The following is a 22657-nucleotide window of genomic DNA, read 5'->3' as shown; positions in this document are numbered from 1 at the left end:
AGGATTTCTGAGCAAATCAGTCTTTGGGCATGCACTGGTTTGGGATGGATGGGCCATGACCACATCTCACAAGTGGTTCAGCGGACCAGCGCCAGTCTAGCCAGCCTGTCCCACCAGCAGGAGATGACACCCATATAGAGACCACCTACTCCATCAGCAGAGAACAAGGTGACAGCTGAGAGATGGAGCCAAGGACTCTGACCAACCAGTCCCATTCATACCTGAGAAGATAAGCTTTTCCTTCATGATCTTGACATCCCGGCTGGACCGGCGAACAGCAGCACTGAGCATGATCTGCTCTGGGTTGTAGGTCCTGATGCTTCCTAAGCGCCACCTGCAAGACAATGGGGGGGATATCAGGGGATGGTCTACCCAACCACTAGAGCACTCTCAGTTCAAGTGGCCACTAACAATGTGGAGATTAACGAGTCCCAGAGACCCTCACACTTTTTGCTTCCTTGTACCTACACAGCCCCGCATGGTAGGAGGATGTTCAGAGATGAGCATGTTATCCCAGGGGGATACAGAGATACAAAAAGGTCACCTTTAATCACACCTTCAGCATCTTCATTCTACTAATTTCACCAAGGACTGCAGATGCCCCCAAACCCTCCCTATCACATCAGCTATCCAGCTGCCCAAAGGGGATAGGGCTATTCTGACTTTTAGGATTGAAAAGAGGGAACAGAAAAAGAGACCAGGTGAAGTATAGGAACCATAACATTTTCCTTAGAGTGGCTTGCTCACACTTGTGTAAGAAGACAGCTCGAAGAAAATTTAAGGTCTCAAACCTGAGACACAGCAAGAACATCACCAAGAGCTGCTTTGCAATCCCAATGCAAGTAACTGCCAGATACAGTGCCCTTAAACGTGTTTTGTCCCAGTGCACTTCCATCTCAGAATGCAAGGTCTTTACTTAAATGTTTCTACACAAACCCTCCATTTTTTAAGCCTTTTAAGCACAGACAAAACTCAGCTTTCACCAAATGTTTCCATCACACAAACAACATGAGACTGACGGGAACTTCGTTCAACTTAAAATTAGCCAGACTTTTGTCCTCATTACTGAATCCATGTGAAGAAAATTACTTTGTGCACCAGAGGGCAAACCCTCAGCTGCAGAGCTGCTGGCCTCAGGAGTGAAAGGTGAGCTGCTGCTGCAACAGGGGAAATCAGGGCTTTGTTGTCTACCCAAGAACCCATCGCAAACTGATGCCATTTAGGCCAGGCTTTCATAGTGCACGTCCCACTGATTTCTTGACCACAGAAAAAGGCTTTCAAGTAAATCCCATTCTCCCTGACAGAACCAGAGATGCTAAAACAGCAGGGATTTAGGGTGGCTTATGGGGTTTCTGATGTTCTGACACCATCTAGTGGCTCAACCACAGAAATGAGGGTGTTCCGTTTTTTTAAAGGTGACAACCACCTTCTCTTAAATTTCTACCCCTCTACCAAGCTCCAGGAGCAGAGGATTTGAGGAGCCCCACACATCTCCAGCCCGGATCCACAGTGTCAAAGTTACATCCACAATAGCGGGTCTGCAAATTTTCCAGGAAAACCTAGTTGATTTTACAGGGTTTCCATCCCTTTCCCAAGTGCCGGTGGGTGACACCGTACTCTCAGGCTTTGACTGGGGTATGGATGAAGGCAGATGTTCTGCTACAGAGAAAAGGAGGAGTGGGATGGCAACACAACACAGCTTACAGACCCATGGACAGAAGCAACACAAAGGAAGCACAAGGAGGCAAATATATTAAAGTACAACAAGGTTTAAAAATTAGAATACTTTTCCTCTATGATCATCATCCTCATCATTGAAACTGAGTAACTCTAATTTGAAAAATGACCATTTTTGCCCTTAGTCTCCCATGCAGGCAGATCCCACTAAGGTCAATGTGGTTGCAAGTGCATAAGATCTCACAGGATAAGACCTTCCCTTAAACTATAATCAGGACTAAAACATATTACTATAACAACAAATCTTTTCTTTGCCCACAACATCAGGATTTTCAGCATTGGGCTGGGCTGCAGGGCCAAAAGGCAGAGCAACCTCTTGCCCACAGGTTCTAGATGCCCCAGGGAGGCCACAGGCTATTTAGAGTCAGCAGCAACCCAGTCTCAAAGGGTACCAAGGGCTTTTCTCCTTCTGCCAAGAGGAATGACCAGGGCTCTCTGCTCCCCATCTTGCATGGTGGCTGTGGTCAGACCCAGGGTGGTTAAACATGCATAAGGAGCCAATGACTCCTCTCACAGGGGCGCGTTGCTGTGATTGAACAAGGTAGGAGAAAGTGACCCCATTTTTCAGGGGTCCTTTGAAATATTTGCTTACAAGAGCCACCAGTACATTTAATCACAATACAACTCCAACACCATACAAAATGCTCTCTGCTGTGCTCAGTAGCCTTTGGGTCTTGTTTAATAGAAAATAGCACCTCTCCTACCCCCTTGGACTCTGTTGTGATCAGCCACGTTTAGGACAGCAGCGTGCAAAAAGGCCAGACAGACAGCAGGTAGGTCTTGTTCTGGGAGGTTGGCATCAAAGCGGACCAGACGGACACGGGGTGGGAACAGACTAAAAAATACTAGGACAACAACACAGAGACAGCATACACCGTGTTAGGGCCATGACCAGACCCCTTGTTTTGGAGAGGGGATGCTAAATGGCAGGGAAAGGAGATGGGAGAGGGGCAGGTCAAGGAGAAAACAGGGTTGATTGGTACTGAGGTGATAAGGTGGAGCAAGCGAAGAGCCAAGCCAGTCACAACCAGAGTCCCCCATTCTGTGACTGTTCTTGCCTAAAGCCTGTCCAACCCCTCCATGTCTATCTTCCCCTTATCCACAAGCCAGGGACCAAGGGAAGGAGAGAAGGGGAAAATCTCCAACCTCCCTCCATCCACAGAAGGATTCAGCCTGGCCCTACAGCCAGGTCCTGGATTAAGGAGATGCCATGAGGATGTAATGCTGCAAGTCCAAGGTACTTTGTGGAGCAGGCAATACTTGCAGGCAGCCAATCCTGACCCCTGAGGCAGTGCGTGGGCAGAAGGAGAGGGGCGTATAAGCACAGATAGCCAAGTCCTCAGAATACAACCCCATGGCACACAGCAGAAGGAAGGGAGAAGGTAACACATGAAGAGTTTAGTTTGAATACGGGCACAGTGAAGGCTTTACTGCAGAAATGTGACAGCACTTCCCTCCAAGGGGATGAGAGGGACTGGCAAAAAAAATATAGCCAAAAGGAGAAATCTGGGTTTCCAAACATTGGCACTTCAAATCCAGCATCCCAAGCTCATTCCTGAGTGCAATGTTATTTATTTTCACACTGCGTTTCCTCTTTGACAGTAGTGTAACTGGGCAGAGACTCCAGAAAGATCTCAAACCCCAAGTGCAGCAATTGATGAGCCAAACTTTTTCAGCTCTTAGTCTTATCAATTCATTCCCAGGACCAGAGAAGTTCTTTATATAATTGAACAGGTTCTATTATTTTCTTTAGAACTGACCAATTCAAAAGAGGTTGGTCTCAAAAAATGCAAATGCAGGAGGGAAAGGATGTTTCGCATGGGATTATTTCCATGGAGAAAGCATTACATCTACTCGGAATTTCCCAGTTACAACATGCTGCAGGGCCTCAGAATGGGGCTGTTTTAAAAGGCTGTGACTAAGATCATGATAACAGAAAGTCAGATTGCCTTCAAAACATCCACCGGCTTGGCTTCAGCATCAAGCTCCTGTAGTGTTCATGGATATGGACCATGCAGTGTTCAGACCCTTATGGTCCCCCTGTGAAGCCAGATGTTTGAAAGTATTGTGAAAAGCTGCATCCTGCCCTGTCCATCCGCAGTTAAGCCATAGCAGAGAGGGATAGAAAAAGAGAGAAAGGAAGGTTGAATAAAAAAAGAAAGAGGAGGAAAGCACCAGAATTACCTGATCATGTGATAGCTGTGAGATGCCAGAATGCAGCAGAGAGAGAAAGAGGAGGAACATGCACAACAGTCAGAGCAGTAAGAAAATAAACAAGGCAAAGAGGCAAAAAAAGATAGGTTAGAAGTCATCACAGTTGGTATTTCCCCTCTGGAGAGGCTGCCACGATCCTGTCACCAGGGAAGCAGAACAGCAGGAGCAATCCCTACCCGTGGCTACAGAAGAGAGATAAGCCATGCGTAGGAGACAGGACTAGCGCATCAAAGCGGTGGCTCTGTTCCCACCCGCCCCCTCATCCTTGCATGAAGGAAGCAGCTCTGTTTTGCCCCAAAAAGGACTTGGAAAAAAAAAAAAAAAACCAACACAAACCAAAAACCAACCACAACACTGAAGGCCAAATGCTAAGCCCCATTTCCCAGAGCTGAATCACATCACCAGGTTGTAGTCAGGCAATTCTGCTGCAATTTGCTTTTGATATATTGTCAACATTGCTACTAATTCTTTGATGTGGTGGAGAAACTGGAAGGGCAGGGAAATGGGTCCCTCCTGCATAAGGCTCTTGGAAGAGCAAGCCTTTTCCTGCACAAAGTCCAGCTTCTGGTGCTAGAGTTTCTCCTTCTACTGACTTGGGGTTAAAGTTGTCCCCAGGGAGAGAACCATTTGGCCCTACTATGTTGAACCCCACGTGGCCAGACCTCTCTGAGCAACTGGGGGCCAGACAGGGAGCTCAGTGATCCAGGCTGATGTACATCAGGGAAAGGTGGTGGCAGTTCCCAGCTCTCCTCACCTGTATCCACTTACACTGAGAGTGGAAGAGAAATTCTGCAATAACGCTTTCCTTTCTTACCTTGCTTCCTCTTGCCCTACTCCATTAAAGCTCTTCCAAACGGGAAGAAATTAAATCTGTTCAGAGAGGAAGAGTTCAGCTATTGCAAAGTCCACGTAGCTGTGACCTCTCTCTCTGCAAGCAAGCATCATTTCACTCTGCTCTGGAACCTATAATTCCCATTGAGCAGGTTGAATCAGTTTAATTTCTTCAGCTTTGTTCTTCTAGGTGTGATTCAGGAAAGCCTTCTGAATCTGACTTTGGGAGATGATGCAAAAGACACTAAATATCTCATCAACTCGGCCTTCAAATGCTGCTCTTCAGAGAGGTCAATCTCTGTCTCCAGTATCCTGGGTGTATTTCTGTATCTGACAGAGAAACACAGGGTCTAAAGAGCAGGAACATCTCTTATTAAAGCAACTGATGAATTTGAGGGAGTGGGGGAAACTTCCAGACAATACAGCCACAAAGCCCTTCTAGAGAAAAAGTATAATTGGTCACAGTTCAGATAACAAGACTTCTTAAAAAAATGTAATCTCATCTTGGTCAGTGGTTTCATTAACTGTTGAGAAATCTAATCTGAGGAGAGGTTTGAATCTGCTGCTTACTCCATTATCTCATGCTGGTACTGGGGACCCGTTAGGCAGAGGTCTACTAGCACAGAACTGTGCAAGTCAGGAATTTAGAGACAGTTATAAACAGACCAAACACGTGGCCTGAAGCCAAATCCATCGTGGGTGCTGGCATGGGCAATAGCTTATCGTAACATGGCATAAATGCCCAGGTGGTAATAACGAACCTGGGGAAAGAACAATTGCTGCAAGCAGATGATCTGGGATAACACGACAGCAAAATCACTAGCTCACGAGGCTGGAGCAAATTAAACTGCTGCTCCTAACACAAAGTTATTTCAGTATCAGGAAGGAATGAAAGTGTAAGTCCCTTAATGTGTCTATGACAGTCCTTTGTGCATGCCAAAGGAGATGAGATTATAGAGCCTGGGGAAGAGGGGATGCAATTTCAAGACGACAAATTTTCCCAGAAGAAGGCTGCTGCTTCTCACTGGAGGGAGCACATCTCTCTCTGAGCTCAAGCTTTTTCCCAGAGAGGGTTATTACACTGTCACCACTGACAGCTAAAATGCCTCCTAGGAGAAAACTCGTATCGCCCAGAGGACACCGTAGTTTCCTCCAGTATAATTAAGAGGAGGATAGCTTGGCCAGCTCTGCTATTAGGAAGTTGATTTACCTCCTCTTTATTTACCAGTGTCTTAGCTTGCTCTGCTCCTAGAGGTTTTACGTTCCACATTTGTTTTCAGGAACCCTGGCTAACAGAGGGGCTTCTGCTGCACCCTTCAATTCCTTGCTCCCCCTTTTCTACAGGAAATTGAGAGACTTTCTCTACGCATCAAACTAAGCCACTGATTTGATTTTCTAAGTCATAACATTTCTTCATCCAAATGGGAAAAAACAGATTTAAGAAAACTATAATATGTTCTTCTTGATGACTATAATGGTGGAATCCCAAAACATCTCCTTATCTTCTTTTAAAGCATTTTAATCTTTCTCAAGGTCCATTTCCCTAAAGCATTTACAGTTTCTCTCCCACACACATTTATGAGCAGAGCAAGTTGTCTATTGCTACTATTTTGCGATCTCTTGTTCTTCTTAAAAAACAGCAACTACATCCAATTCAGTGTCATATCTCAGAAGTGCAATTATTATTCAGAGACTTTGTAAAGATTTTTAATGAACAGTTTCCCTGCTATTGCGATTCAAGCACCTGAGGAACATGGTGCTCCTCTCTCCCATCTCCACCCCACGCTCTGAACAAAAACACACAACACAAATACAGGACAGTCAAGCTGTAACAATGCTACTTACTTCTGGAATACAAAAACTCCTACAATTATGATAAATGAAATGAGATCAGACGTGATCCAGATTAGGTGGTACTCGTCTGGGGGCTGGAAAACAAAGAACATAAGCAGACCTTAAATCTTCTGATTTGTACAATCGCTGAGAGACCACACATTCCTCTTCTTTTTGCACTGGTGGTAACTTTAACACAGAGCTGCAGAGGTCACATATAAATCACCACGTTTACAGCATTTCTAATGCTAGTCTGTCACCGAAAATGACATTATCAGGGAAAAACTGCAAACGGGGAACAATTTTCAACTCCCCCTCCTTTCACGTGCTGACATTTTTCTCAGTGCTTTCTGGGCTGAAAGTTGCCTATCTCAGCTGTACCTCAAGATGAGGGTAAGATGCTGTTTGGAGATCCAAGTCTGTGAGAAAACACAGAAATAGATACACATTACACATGAAGCAGAGAATTACTTGTTTTTCTGTTCAGTGACTTTTTGTATGTCTCAATTTATCTTGTGAAAGTGCACCACAGAACTATCAGGGCAATGCTTTAATTAACCAGATTAAATCCTTGTATTTTCCAGCTTCATTACAGAAGGGTGACATTTCATGTTACATTTGCTGCATGCATTAAGACCAACAGACACAAAATTGATATCTCCCATTTTCTTGGCAGGAGAATGCCATCATAACTAAATATTCTAAATGAAAAGTCAAAAGTCTTTTAATTTAGAACAAAATCTACACATACAGATTTTCCATTTACGCAAGTTTTGGTATTCCGCAACTGAAGACTCAAAATAGCACGTTTTCTGGTGGGGCAAAAGTTGCATTTCCTATGATATACTCAAACAATAGGTAGACATGAACACAGCATTCTGGGCTAACTCTAGCACCCAATTAAAGGTATTTAAGATTTTTTTTTTTTTTTTTTTTAAGTTCTGCAGAAAGCTCAGAACTACAAGTTTCTGGTACAAAATCCAGGCTTTATAAGCTACAAAAATGGAAATTCAAGATGAGCAAAAGAAAAAAATTGGAATTTTTCAAAGACATGCACCTCACACACATTGTTATTAGGACTGCCATTGAGCAGATGCTGCCTCAGCTGGGCAGAGGCAGGAACATGCGTCAGCAAACATCTATTGCAATGAGACAACCTGTAGCACTGCTCCATCCTCACCAAGATCTGCTCAGGAATTTGCTGTATTTTAGCTGCAGGTCCTTTTTTTGACAGGGCTGTTTATCAATATTACTTTAGGGTTTTTTATACATTATAGCTAAAATAAGTCCTATTCCTGAAATCCACACGTTTGCAGCCCATCTAACCTTCATCAATTCAGTGTAACTGGGCAGAAAGCAACTCAAACCCTGGCTCTGAGGGTTCCAAAAACACGGAGAGGAGTCCCACACTAGGCTCCTGCTTTAAGGACATCAAGTTAGGGGCTGAACCCCAGCTTAAGCTTTTTGAAGCCCTCCTCCATGGCCTGTCTGATGGCCTCTGTTCTTACCAACAGCTTTCCACCAAGAGTAGAGAGGAAAGAGGCTGTCACTTTCTCATCTTCCCCTTCCCCCCCTTTTATTTAACTGAATCATAAGTTACATGTATTTTTCCAGTTGCAAATGGCTCCTGTGTGAAAAGAGCGGAACAGATTTACACTATTCAGCTGGTAAAACAGTCCAGCAAAGCTCCCAAGGGCACTGGGCAGCCAAAGCCTGGCTCCCGAGCCATCCCTCATGTGGTACAGGGGATTCAGCTGGCAAAACTGGTTATATTACATGACCCAGGTACTTCAATACGCAGGAAATCAAGAGACTTCTATGCTGCCAGTGATATGAGTGTGCATTTGCAGCAGAGGACTGAGTAGGAAATCTAGCAGAAGGAAGGCTCCAAGTATCTGCTAAGAGGCTTTTGGAGTAAAAAGCTGCCAGTGACGTGCACACAACTCCTGCCAGCTGTAGTGGACAACAGATGTTTACAGCAGCACAATTCTGACAATGATAATCCCTTCTGATGACATATTCGGTCTTTATAAAACCCATTTCCAATTCTCCAGCTTTGGCGTGCACTAGTGTGAATTTGTGTAGTTAGACACAAGCAGTAGGTTAAGCTTAAGGCTAAGGACAGAACACATAGATGTTCATCCATCTAGGCGGCAGCTAAAGATGCACATAACTCATTAACATGAAATTCTCCTTGAGCTCTTCTTATTCTCCCCTCTCCCAAGCAGATTTTCCAGAGAGCAGGTAAAACAGCTGCCTCCCATCCTAGCTCAAAAAGGATCTGTCAGCAGAAAACAGCCCCTCCATTCCATGCACTTACATCACCTCAGTGATGTTTTGGACTTTGATACAACTATTTCATTGCTTTCCCTCCAGTCCAAAATGAATATTTCCATTTGGTTCAGAGACCAAACTCTCTCTTTAAGAGAGTTTACTGGCTACATAATGGGTAAGGAGGCTACCTTTGGTCATTGGTTGTTCCTCATCCATCAATGGGGTAGCCAGAGGTAAAACTTGCCCTCATTTGGTATTAAAATCAGAAAAAAAAAGCCGTTTTTACAGCCTGGCTGAAACACAGAAGCCAGGTTCATGTGTTCACCTGCACGCCTGCTCCTCCTGCAACTCAAGAGCTGCTCAGCAGGTTTTGAAAGCTGTTTTTTCCATTTGAGAAAAATCATATGGGTTAAATGGCACATGCAACACAATGTCCAAGGCTCCCAAACCCTGCATGGGGAGAGAGGAGGCCATGTGAAGGAAGGGACTGCACAAGAGGAGCATTGATCCATTACCATCTCAGAACTGAGGCATGCAGAGGGGGAAAACCCTCAAGCCCAATAGCACAATGAACCCAATCAAATCTTCCTGGAGAAACCCACTAGTCACACAGCTGCAGTGGTTAACGACCACTGCTGTGTTCCTCTACTGCATCCCCTCCTTCCAGAGGTTCACAGCACCTTCCCAGGAATCGTACTTACCATTAGCCAGATGGGAAAAGGCACCTTGCGAAGGATGTGGGAGCTGTCAGAGGTGACCGACTGGACACCAGCGCACCACAGGATGGAGTATAGCCAGGGCTCGTTCACAGTGTAGAGATTCACGCTCAGGTTCGCCATGGCATAGTCCCTGTCAGGAGACAGACAGGGCAGGATGTTAATCACCCAGAAGATGTCACTCCAAGTCAAAAAGATAGCTCTTGCCATCAGTCACTGTTGTAATTATGGCTATATTTATTGTATTTTAATTGCATGAAATAGTGTGGAGTTTTTTTAAGCGAGCACAGTCACTTCATAAAAAGCCCAAGGACATGGGATTCAAATGGTTTGAGCTTGAAATCTTTCTTCACCTCTTGGATACTATCTGACTCAGACCCTAGCCCATCTCAGATACTTCCTCAAGAATGATGGGCTCATCATGTTTCTCTTACAACCACCTCATCATGTTAATTTAAAATTATCACCTGGCTCAGATGCCTGTAACACTTCCTAGGCAATTTACTTAATTAAAAACTGACAGACTGCATTTCCAACATCAATTTATACAACTCTTATGCCCTTGTTTAGGAGATGGTCAGAGTTGCAGCTTCCAGTCTTCTGAGGTCATTTTCCAAGAAACTAAAACTGCAAGCTGGGGTACAGGAACTGTCAGTAGCAAACCAAGCACTGATAGTGGAGTCCCTGTACCCACACAATTTGCATAAATTGTTCTGTTTCCTTATCTAAGAAGCAGAAGCATCACTAATCTCTCTTGCATGGGCAGCACAGAGATTTATCCCTGCAACTCAATATCAGCAAAGCACTTTGAAGTGAAAGACCACTGTACAAGATGCAGACATCTCAGAGCTTACAACATAATCAAGCTGCTCGAAAGGCTAAGGGATCCTCAAGGGCACAGGTGGTCACACCAATATTACATCCAGATGCTAATGTTTGGGGAGACTGAAGAAACTGTGTTATGCCAGGGTGGTTGAACCTGCTCTGTTTCATGCCACAAGACTACAACAACATTTGACTGGGCACCACAAGGCCTTCAGGGTTCAAGAAACAGGTTGCAGGTCTGATTTTTAGAGACAGCTGAGGTGGGATTAATTAGAGATTGGAGCTGAATAACTGGGATGGATGAGAAAGTTAGCATTTGGTCCTCTCCCTGAGCTAGCGCAAACAGGTAGAGGGGGGAAAAAACGTGCAGAAATTATCCTGCAGGTAAAGCACAGACTTGGTTTTAAGGGCGAGCAAATAGACTGACTGTTGGCAGCCATGGAAAGACATCACTTGAGTATATTAAATAGGATCACACTCTCAAACAGCTGAGGGCTCAGCTCTTCTTTACTCCCAGCCCAAACGTATAGCCAGACAAATCCTTGGAAGATACTTTTGCAAACCTGTTTAATTTTCAAGTTTTTCTTTAGGGAAAAAAAAACCTCAAAAAGAAAAATTGAAAAGACCTACCAGAGACAATCTGCCCTTTCTGAGAGGGGGCAAAACTGGGACCTAACACTGCACAGTTCAAATACAGGCTCAAGCAAGAGGAAAGGAACCCCACACAGTGCCAATCTCATTAAAGAGGAGACCTGACCAGTCTAAATAGCTGACAAAGACAGTAATGAAACGTGTGAATTCTGTGCAAAGAGACATTTATGAAAGCATATCCAGACTTTGGACTAATAAAAATTCTGTGTTAGCAACTCTGGAGCACACAAAGAGAAGCAAAGGGCAGCTGTTAATGAGAATGAAACAGCCCTTGGAGATACTCCGTATGAAAAGCCTTCACTTCTTTCAAGAGCTGACAGTATCAGACAATTCGTATATTTTTATTTCAAAAGGCATCATCATATACTGAATTAGCAGCAGAGTTATTAGAATCAGCAGTATGCTCCCAGGAATAGCCTGGATTCTGGGTGATGGGAAGAAGTAAGCTTGCATAGCTAATGCTTTCAAGAGCAAGTCCATCCAAAATATACCTCTCTGCAGGGAGGACATCTGGGATGATTAGATAAGCTGCTGATGGGCTAGGGATGCACACAGGGCAGGAGGTTAGCAAGGATGGACAGAGCTACGGACACCTGCTGTGGAGCACATGGGTATCACATTGTGTCCAAACAGAAGGCTGTACCTGACATCCTCGTTTGTGACCTTTGTATAACGCAGGTTGAGCTTCACGATGCCCTTCTCTCTCATGCGCTCTGCGTCCAGCTTGAGGTCAGAAGTCTGCTGGAAACCTGGTGCAATCTGTCTGACCAGCTGCCTCTCAATGTCTGGCAGCCACATCACCTGCGGAGGAAGCAAGACAGAGCAAGGCTATGCACAAAGCTGGTAACACAACGTAGCTTTCAGTCAGCCATTTTACACCAAGTCAGAAGCAAAAATCACATGAGAGACTGCCTCGTTTGTCATAGAAATTGTCTCAGAAAGATACTTCTCCCACATCCCTATTCAAACGCATTTCAGGATTGTCCACAAGCCCAGAGGGCTGTAAGGCACAAAACCTCAGAAGCGAAAAGGGTTAAAATATAAAGAGATCAAGGCCAAGGGCTCACAAGAAGAGAAAAGGTGTATCCTTGAAAACCTCTCCCCCCTGCCCTGTTCAGGGTACCAACAGAACTAAGAACAAGAAACTAAAACTGACAGTGCAAACAGGATGCACTGGAGGAGCCTCTCATGATCCCATGGCTGAGATTAGTTTTATTCACCCTCTTTTATCAGGGCTGCATCTACTCTAATCCAGGGCAACAATTTTCCCCAAGTTTCACACTTTGAAAGCATTTCAAATTAATCATTGTTAATGTGCTCAGCTGCCAGATGTAAAGTGGATGCAGGGACCAAGCTGGGCTGCTTTATGTCTCGTGTCATTCAGAGCTGCCCCCAACCAGACAATCCCAGCAGCACTGCTGGGCATTGCATTGCTTTAATCCATGTTTACTAACCCAGTGGCACTCATCTACCAAAGCATCAGTGCAGCACAGATGCAGCCATATGCATTTTCAATAGGGAGCCATAAAACCTGGGTGAGAAATACCACTTCACGTTTACATTTTGACCATTTTTCTCTTGCTCTCCACTCCAATATCACAGAATGGTTTGAATTGGAAGGGGCCTTAAAAATCATCTAATTCCATACCCCTTCCACGGGCAGGGACACCTCCCACTAGACCAGGCTGCTCAAGGCCCCATCCAACCTGGCTTTGAACACTTCCAGGGATGGGGCATCCACAGCTTCCCTGGGCAACCTGTTCCAGTGCCTCACCACTCTCATCGTGACGGTTGGGGGCATCTATTAGCTGGTTCAAGAAATTATCTTCAGTGCACTCCAGGAGTCTCCTGGATTGCCTGCAGCTTGCTGTGCTACTATTCCAGCACATGTCAGCATGGTTGAAGTCCCCCGGGATGATGAGAGCTTTCAAAAGTGTGAAGCCTCCTGTAACTGGAGGTAGGTGGCTTCATCAGCAGGCTCTCATTGATCAGGTGGCCTTGTAGTATACACCAACCATAAGGTTCCTTTCGCTGCCTCTGTCTTTTATTCTGAGCCACAAGCTTTCAACCTGTTCATGGCTACTCTTCAAAGACAGCTCTTCACACTATACATTTCCTGAGATAGAGGGCAATGCCTCCACCCCTCCTTCCCAGTCTGTCCCTTCTGAACAGCCTGTAGCCATCGATAGCCACATTCCAGTCGTGGGATTTGTCCCACCATGTTTCAGTGATGGCAACCAGATCACAGCTCTCTAGTAGGGCAGTAGTTTCCAGCTCCTCCTGCTTGTTGCCCAAGCTTCGTGCATTTGTATAGAAGCAAATATCCGATACCCAAGGAGAGGACAACATGATTCCCCCTTGGATCTAGCCAAGCTGGAAGAGGCTTATGGATAACACTGTCACTGCAGCCACAAAGCTAACTGGAAATTGGGTGGCAGTGTCAGTCCTTAGAAAGATGGATGGAAGTAAAAAATAGCTCCGTTCCCTCCTGTGCCCATCACTGCACAAGTCAGTGCTGAACTTGTCTGTGCATGCAGATGCACTTAATTGCTACAGATGAAGTATATGAGCTGAAAGTGAAGCACTCATTTCACTTGTCAGCCTTACTACATTATTTTTAACCAGTCCATATCCAAGGGAGAGCGCAGGCCAAATGACATGACCAGTTTTCCTTCCCAAGACAGGTCAAGAAGAAAAGTTTTCCAAAGGATATCCAGAGTCCCCAGGTCTGGGTGCCCTTCTGACACATGGGAAGTGGCGCTCTCCCTCCAGAAGACATAACTGCATCAGAGGCAGCTCCTGAAGGGTTAGGTGAAGATCTGTACCTCGTGTCAGAGAGAACACAGCTAACAAGACTGACTGGACTCTGACTGAATGACTCTGAGATGGAAATTAAAGTGTTTGGCACAAGCCAGCAAGGACAATTCTGAGGCAGAAATGAAAGTCTGGAAGAGATCTCTGCAGCTACATAGACTTCCTTTTGCTGAAAACCCCTTAACTCCAGGACACCCATTTTTCCTCCAAGCAGAGGCTGACCCAAGGCTGAAACAGTTGCTCAGCTGAGAGAGAAGCATCATCTAAAACTAAGGAGTCAGAGGGAGAAGGAGAGCTCTCTGCTGCTCACAACCACCTTCCAGTTTGCAGCCTCTTCTCCTAGCCTGAGGCTCTTATTGAATTGTTCAGTGGGAAGGGATCTCAGGAGGTCTCTATTGCAACACAAACCAGGGCAGCACGGATTTCAAACAAGTTGCTCAGGGCTTTGTCCAGGTGAGTCTTGAAAAGCTCCAAGGACAGAGATCCCTCAATCTCTCGTGGCTCCTCTTAACACTTGCCTGCCCCCACAGGGAAAACTAGATCCCTATATCCAGTTAATGAGCACTGCGTCCCACCTTCCTGATGTGCAGCTCAATGAAGAGCTTCAGTCCAACTTCTCAACAACCCCCTCGCCAATACTAGAGAACTGCTATTAGGTCTCTCCAAAATATTTTCTTTTCTAGGATGAAGAGACTGTTTCCACATCCCCTCCTTGTATGTTCAGGCCCCTCACCAGTTTGGAGGCCCCTGCAGGACTCACCCCAGTTTATTAACATCTGTCTTGAACTGGTGAGCCCCACACTGAACACACGACTGATGATGAAGAGGAATAATCGCTTTCCTCTATCTACTAATTACACTACCATGAAGACAATTCCAAAGTGCTATCAAGCCTCTAGGACCACCAACCTGCAGGCATGACTTTCAGCATGACTTCTTGGCACGTAGTGGCATTTCAAATCAAGAGTACAAATAGATGAAACACTTAATGATTCAAGAAACCCACAAAGACTGCAGTTCTCGAAATATCACCAACTCCACAGAACTTACAGCCTGTTGTCGAATTCCTGATGCCAAGATGGTTTCCAGGGTAATGTTGATGTAAGTATTGTAGTAGGGATGAGCTGGTGGCAAGTCCTGGAAGTTCAGGATGAGCGACATGTTGTCCTTGATCACCTCTAGCATATCTGCCAGCCTGCAGACTGACTGATTGGCAGCTTCCAAGTAGTCAGACTTCGAAAGAGATCCTGCGGTCCAGAAAGGGTCATTCTGAAAGCAAAGCACATCCCAGTATTAGTGCCTCAAAAGCCCAGGCTCCTTCAACACTAATGACCCTCTTATACTTTTATATACTTTTATACCTTCAACACTAAAGACCCTTTTATATCTAACCTTGGCAACAGTGGCGAGCTCAGATAGCTATGCTCAATGACCATCTTGCAGCTTGTTTAAATGTTTTTCTGTGCTACTATATAACTAAGTGCAACCAGACAAGAGCTATGGGCTGTTGGAAGAGATGGTCACCTGACTGAAAGGCATTCAGGGATGACTGCTTCAAAGTACCTCCAAAGAAGCAGCCTTCCAGATGCTGTCTTGGCCCTTCTCATCTGCCTAGCAGTAGTTTCCCCTGCATTTCAGTGCATTTCCACAACCACATCTGCAGGCCAATGAAGTTTGTGCCACAGCACATGTAACTGTAATACAGAGACATTCCCATCACACCTCCAGACCAGCTCAGATCAGAAGGGCAGCGAAGCTACGGTGGTTGCAGGCTTCGACTGAGTGAGCACCCAGGGAACTCCAAGCAGGCATATGAAAGCACTATGTGAGCTTGCACCAGTGCAGCGATGCCTCAGCAAGCCATGTTGAAGCTTGCAAGAGCATTCCAGAGTGCTGCAGCCCTCCTTCCAGACCACAGCTGAAGCTCTCCAAGAAGTTATGACCGCTAGCCAAAGAGGAGCTTGCCAAAAATTAAAATCCCACCTGCCACCTGGCTGCATGCCAAAGGATGGGTCAAGCCCATTCTACAGCAATTCTTCCCCTCCAGACTTTGAAGGATGAATTTCTTGTTTTTTCTTTGTAAAGACAATTGTCTCCAGGCAAAAATTAAAGAAAATGGACACAGTGTATAACATACGTTCTTTTCCATTCTCCTTATAAACATGTGCACGCTCCTGGGGGTCTTGAAGTTCTTTGTGGTGTCAATCAGGCATTAAGATCCCTTCTTCCAAGCGGCGGAAGAGGCACAGAAAGACAATGTCTCTTCTAGACCAAGTCTATGTTTAGTAGAGGACAGACATGATTCATGAATTCTTGGTGTAGCGGCACTTCAGACCACACTACCAAGAAGATGGATCTGCACCTCTCCACCTCAAGGAGTTTAGGCATGAGCTTTCATCCCATGGCCATGGCTCCTGGATATCTGCTTCATGGTTGTACGCACCTGCAGGAACCACTCTCCAGCATTGAGCTTTTCCAAGTCAGTCCAGTTGAACATGGAGGAGTGTTCATAGGCCCGCTCTGGAAACAATTCCTCCACGTTTGTTGTTCTCCTGAGTGTTCTGTCATGCATCAGAAATGGCACTCCATCATAGCTGCAAAGATAGTCAGAGGCCCTGTTACAGATGGAGGTGCACGTGCACAATCACAACATATGTAGTATGTCGTGAAAAATACCTGTTCTCACACCAGCCTCTCTCATGGCTTCACATCAAAATCATTGAGAAGAACTTGACCAGTTTAACACATCCCCTAGCATCCCCAAGACTAGTTGAAATGAGATGTATCCAGAGAAAAAATTTCTCTTTAGATATCTGTAATCATTCCAATGCTGACATAACCCTATCCATCGCCCCTCTCCCTCCTTTCCAATACCCCTTCAGAAATGTCTAGAGTGCCAAACTCTGGTAGCTTGGACAAGAACATCCACCTTGAATGTTCACATTAATCAAAAGCTTTCTGCCATGTCTGTAGCTCCCAATAATGTCAGAGGTTTTCCATACCCTCTACATACAGACACACAAACTATTATCAAATGGTTAACAGTAGAGGATTAGACTTTCAAAAGCTTTCAGACTACACAGGAACTTGATGTTCATGTGCTTTCAGCAAAATGCAAAGGCTCCAACCTATCAAAATTGCTCTGAAAATGCCTTTCTGAAAGGAAAATTGCTTTGCAGAAACAGCCACGTTCACATGAGTTGAGTTCATGCGTCTTAAAGAAAATGCCTCTGATGAGGCTAAACAGCCAAAATCATGCCCGGTGGTCTTTAAACCACCTATTACAGAATAATGGTCCCAGGAAACACAAAAAGCTCTTTTAACTTTCCTGCAGCCCAAATTTCTGTGACTAGATCAGTGGTAAGACCACACAGGGCAGTGACAGTTCCCATCAAGGGCAGGCAGACGGCTGTCCACACTCAGAAACCAAGATAAACTGAAAAATCTAGATAGTCAGCCTGATTACAATGATGTCTTACAAGTTAATGACCTCATCTTCATAATAGGAGATTCACAAAGTCTGGAAAGGAAATGGGGTTAAAATCCAAACCTCATTTGAATTAGGAAACAATCCAGAGCACTCGCCCTCAGAGTTAGAGGGAAAACAAGAAACAGTTTCAGGCAATGGAGCAAATGCTACTTCAGCCTAACCATAGACTGCAGAAGTCCCTTATCTCAAAAGTCACCAACACCTTTACTTGTTGTTTCTAGCATGCACTGTGCCACCTACTTCCCCCCACAACTCGAAGACACATGCTGACACTGCAATACCATGCTCAGCAGCACACCACATTCCTGCAATCCGAAGCGTTTTTAATAAACGCAGTTTAAAAAAAAAAAAAAGGAAAACATGCTAGGCAACTGCAGAATTAAAAGTGTGGAGTGTTTAAGGGAGATAGGAGCTCAAGTCTTAACATCTCATAGCAGAGAAGCATCAGATATACTAAGCCTTAACCACAGTGCAGAAATCCTATGGGGTACTTAACATTCACTTCCTCCTGTCTAATCCTTCGCGTTACGGAGTCACTCAGCACTACTCAAGGCTAACCGCAATGCATTAGCAGGCACAGCTTAGAAAAAATAATGACAGAAAGCAGAACTTTAGAAGAAGAGATATGGGAGGAGTTCAAAAATGAGAGAGGAACACGTAGTGATACTATGCTCCTGCTACATGAAGCATAGCTGGCTTTTTAATCATGGCCACCCAGTTTAGAGTGTGTAATGGCTGAAAGCAGGATATGATAGGTCTGAGTATATGTCCAAACAGCCCACCCATGGCTGTAACCTGCTTGGAGAAACATGGAGACATCCCAGGAGAGACTTCCTGGGGACATCCCAGGTGGAGTGGACCCATCAAGCCACAGCCTTTTTTTTTTTTTTTTTTCAAAGGGATAAAGACAGTAATGGGTATTGTGCCACAAACCCCTCCCAAAATTCCTTCCAGCTGTATTGATAGCTCACTTTTTGGTCTGAAGGTCACCGAAGTCCTCTTTTTACAAAGAGACTCGGGGCTCCTAAAGAGAGCCTCAGATAACTGGGCTGTCAAGGGCATTGCTTAAGCTATGGGATGCTTGAAGTTCTCCTCTAGGATGGCCGATGGATGGCAACGTGCAAAGCTCACCTCCTCCCAAAAGCACACCTTTCCCCTCGGCCAGTGCTAATGGAAGCAACCAATTCAGCCACTGCATGAGCCAACTGCTCATTCACAGTCAAGCTGCCAACGCCTCACAACATTTAATGAACTGATTCTTGAAAAAAGCATTGTATTGCAAACATCACAATTAATCTTTCATCATTCCACAACGACCTCCCATCCCCCAGGGAGGAAGAAATTCCTTTAGTTTTCATATCACTTGCTCTGAAGCAATTATACAAAATAAAAAAAACACCCTAACAATTACATTTCAGAAGCCCATCTTCCACCAGACAAAAATATTTTTCCACCAACACCAGCCTCCAAATCAGTCAGGGAAAAAGAAAATATCAACCTTAAATCCTTCTTGATTTTATACCCAGAAATGATATAAAGTGAAGGAACACCTAGATAAGACATTACTGTTCCCTGCTTGTCACTTCTGTCCTCTTGCATATCTACATAATACATGCGAAAACACCATTCAGAAAAGGAACAAGAATATTACAGAATTAAACTTGTGGAACAAAGCACGTTCTTGAAACAAACCTCTCCTCTACCATCAATTCAGCTCGACATTTGCCTGCCAGGAATGACTTTTTGACAGAACTAACACTGGGTTTCTCCTTCCCCCAGTGATAGTGACGTGCAAGGGAGTGGAGGAAGAGAAAGGGCTTACTCCTGAGCTACTAAATTCTTGTGACACTTATGCAAGGATCATAAAAACCCTTCTGCAGTGCAATTAAGTCAGTTTGGGATTTCAGTGCTCTCTGCACCTGGGGCATCCCAGCAAAAGTCATATTTAACCAGTTCTGGCTCTTCCCAAGGCCAATTGACTTCAAGCCAGGCTAGAACAAAGGAACCATGTTTCACTGCAATAAAACAAGCTCCAGAATAAAAAACTACAGTCTTCCTGCAAATGAAGATTAGTTTGAAGACAAAGGTATCCAGGTTCCACCATCTGGACAACTTCACCTTAAATTATCATCTCACTGAAACAATTAGTAGCATCTGTGCATTACAAGTTCACCACAAGAGACCTTTTCAGAGGGAAAAGGTGGTAATGTCCACATACAGTCCAGGGACCAAAAACCCACTTGCACAGTTGGGCCATCCACAGAGAAAGTCTCAAACCAGCCAGCACACTGGCTTACCTCAATACAACATCAGCTTGGACTCCATATATCTTCTGCTCCATCGCCTTCTGGAAGGACATCAGAGTGTTTTCTGGTGCCAACTATGGGGGAAGGAAAAGAGCAATGAGAGATTAGTAGTAAGTGGAAACGTTTACAAAGCAGTATCAGTGAGAATGCTGGAAGGAAGGTTTAGAAATAGGATCCAAAACAATCTTTTGCACATTACACACTGGCCAGTTACACTGGAGTACCATCCCCCAGGCAGAATTGCATCTTACTGAAGTCTGAAAATGACCAATATGCTTGACTCCACTGACGGTCTTTCAGACACAGGAGAGAGTTCAATGCAGAGTTATCATGACCAGCAATATCGGAAATGTGACTATCTCAAGGTCTGGGGCAAAATTAGCACGAGAGGTTTCCTTACCAAGGTGGTCCCACAAACAGTCACTTGCTGGGGATGTCCAGAAAGCGGTTGTTAAAGGGATGTGAATTCTCTATCCATAGGTTATATCTAAAACAACTTAACAGTTCTACATTCTACTTTTCTATGCAGTGATTACAATGCCAGTACAGAAAGAAGAAACTCCATGAACCAGGGTATTAGCCATACCACGGAGAACAACTAGACCACAGGTTCTGTAGCACACATTTTATTTCCACAGTACTCATTCATTAAGTCACCTATCACTCCATCTACAAATCAGTTGATTTCTCTAACAACAAACATCACAGCTAGTATTAACAACAATTTTTTAAAATAGCCTTAATCCTGGAAAATTTACCCTTACAGCTATCACAGATAAGGATTCAAATTTTATTTCAATTTCCTTCCTGTTGAGTGGAACAGATGGTAACAGAATTCAGGTTTGCTTAAAAATACAGTGTGAAGACAAGTACTTTGCTTTTCTACAAAACCAGTACAGTAGAGCTAGCCCCAAAACACCCATAAACAAACAACAGGCAGACCAAGAGAACAAAAAAAAAATAAGACAACTATGGAGAGAAAAATCTGGCAGGTTTATTTGCACTGAAACATGAGCACATCAAAATAAAACTATTTTTAAAAATATTTTTTTTTTCCAAATTTGCTTTTAGGTTTAGAGTACCTGTAACATCCTGTTTTTCTCACTCACCTCTGCCACCATCAAGATCAGCAGTAAATTTCCATCAAGGCATAATAAGCATTTACAGCCCATGACTTTCAAGAATTACTCAGGGGTTAGAAAGAAGAGTAGTTAAGAACAAAGGCCTAAATGCACCATGCAAGCAACACGCACAATAAAAACCAGAAAACCACTCAAGAGTTTAAAGATGTTTCTGAGAATAATTTGTTTTCCTATTAGCTGATCGCCTTACATGATCAGGTCAGCAGAGCTTTAGGGTAAAATAACGAGAACAAATGTCAGCAATGCAACTTCCACATAGCTCTGGTACCTCTCTGCTGAATCCCTCTGGCTCAAGCCACACATCAACACTAGTTCATTTTTCTGTTTGTTCAACAGACGCCTGTTATGTTCCTTAAAAAAGGTCCCAATCAAAGCCTGACTTGTCTAGGAGAAGACAGGGCCAATGCTCACACACACCCTCTTACACAGCTCAGCACTGGGTCATGCAAGGTCGGGCTGAAAGAGCTTTTTGCGATGTATACACGATGCCCAGAGCTGTCAGCAGGGAGCAGCAGCCACATAAGGATCCCATCCAGGCAGATCTGCCCCATTTCCTTGGGTTTCTTTCAGTATCTTGGGTTTACCACCCCTCAAGTATCCTAGGTTTCCTCAGGATAACACTGCCAGGCAATCCTCTCTGTATCTGTACAGCCTAATGTTCCATATTTGCTTTCAAACACTATAGCAATCACAAGGAAATAAAGTGTGTGGCCTTCTAACTAGAGACAACCAAGCTAGGGAAACCCAAGGAGAGTGCAAGACCACCAGCCTAAGTCAGTAAGGGTTGCTGGGTGGATGCAAAGCAAGTCACAGGTGAAGATCTGACACCGAGTCAAGCAGCGACTGAACTCACATCCCTATAAGCAATCTCACCAGGGGTGCAGACATACGAGGAACAGTAAAACAGTTAGTTGAGTTATAAGTAGTATCTCAGGCTAAGGGAGACTAGAAAGGGCAGGTTGGCCTACCTCCACTAAGCAATCAATGTAAAGCCCTTCAACAAGAGTAGGGTAGCGTGACTGTTACCCATCTACAAAATGAGGAGCTCATAGTGTGTGAATCAGGGCTAATGAAGGCAAACAAGTGTGCCTACGAGAGTATACCACCTTTGCAGAGGTGGACTAGTGTGACCAAGGTCTTCTCATATCTTACCAGTACGTCAAACTCTGGCACAGTAGAATCCTAAACCAGAGAAGAGACAGATGCTGCTGTTTGGCAAGATTAAAAATGCTTCTTGCCTCTTTTCAGTGTATTTCAGTTTTTTCGGGGCCAGGGTCAAGCCTTGCTTGGGCACCAGCCCTCCTCAGATGCAGATGGTTTGAGATGCAAAAAGAAGGCTAAACTTTAGGTTGAGCAGCAGGAGTCTTGGCCTCCACCACTGGAGGCATTCGAAGGAAATACAGAATCAAACAGATTTGAGGTGGCAAGTCAATATGCAAAAGCCTCCAAAAAAAAAAAGTAAATTTAGACAGAGCTGAGACTGCACACAGAGGTGACAGATGAAAGCTGGACAGAGAAAAAAGCCTTTTGGGGATGCGATTTCTGTTCGCCAGACTGGACAGATTTGGCCATGTAAAGACAGCAGCGATGTTGGAGCAATGCTAAAATACAGGTTGCAATGAGCTAATAACTGAGATCAAGTTTTAAAACTCAGTGCACTGTGACTGCACCTTCCTTAGACGTGAATGTCCCATCCTTAGATGGGACAAACGCCACTGAGCCCCACGGATCTCAGCCCCACGAGTGGAATATCCCACTCCTGCCTCAGGTCTAGCTCCTAGAGGGCCTGTAGATTGTGCTTTACCATTCTAAAAGGGCAAAACT

General features: G+C 44.6%; 1 protein-coding gene across 6 annotated transcripts in view; it reads right to left on the bottom strand.

The window, feature by feature from the left end:
- Nucleotides 1-22657, bottom strand: part of GDPD5 (glycerophosphodiester phosphodiesterase domain containing 5) — a 170249-nt gene that overhangs the window by 5946 nt on the left and 141646 nt on the right. For 5 of the 6 annotated variants that reach the window (XM_054059630.1, XM_054059638.1, XM_054059656.1 and 2 more), the window contains exons 9-16: nucleotides 19683-19765; nucleotides 16339-16489; nucleotides 14946-15164; nucleotides 11725-11882; nucleotides 9591-9738; nucleotides 6628-6710; nucleotides 3922-3936; nucleotides 222-334 (exon numbers count right to left, since the gene is read on the bottom strand). In XM_054059630.1, the coding sequence (XP_053915605.1) occupies nucleotides 222-334; nucleotides 3922-3936; nucleotides 6628-6710; nucleotides 9591-9738; nucleotides 11725-11882; nucleotides 14946-15164; nucleotides 16339-16489; nucleotides 19683-19765 (970 nt within the window). The remainder of the gene's footprint in view (nucleotides 1-221; nucleotides 335-3921; nucleotides 3937-6627; nucleotides 6711-9590; nucleotides 9739-11724; nucleotides 11883-14945; nucleotides 15165-16338; nucleotides 16490-19682; nucleotides 19766-22657) is intronic. The other variant, XM_009566417.2, reaches the window with a different exon arrangement.

This window comes from Cuculus canorus, chromosome 1 (assembly GCF_017976375.1).
Source record: "Cuculus canorus isolate bCucCan1 chromosome 1, bCucCan1.pri, whole genome shotgun sequence".
In the NCBI taxonomy this organism is placed as follows: domain Eukaryota; kingdom Metazoa; phylum Chordata; class Aves; order Cuculiformes; family Cuculidae; genus Cuculus; species Cuculus canorus.
The sequence above is the reverse complement of the archived record's forward strand: the minus strand, read 5'-3'. Positions and strand labels throughout refer to the sequence as shown.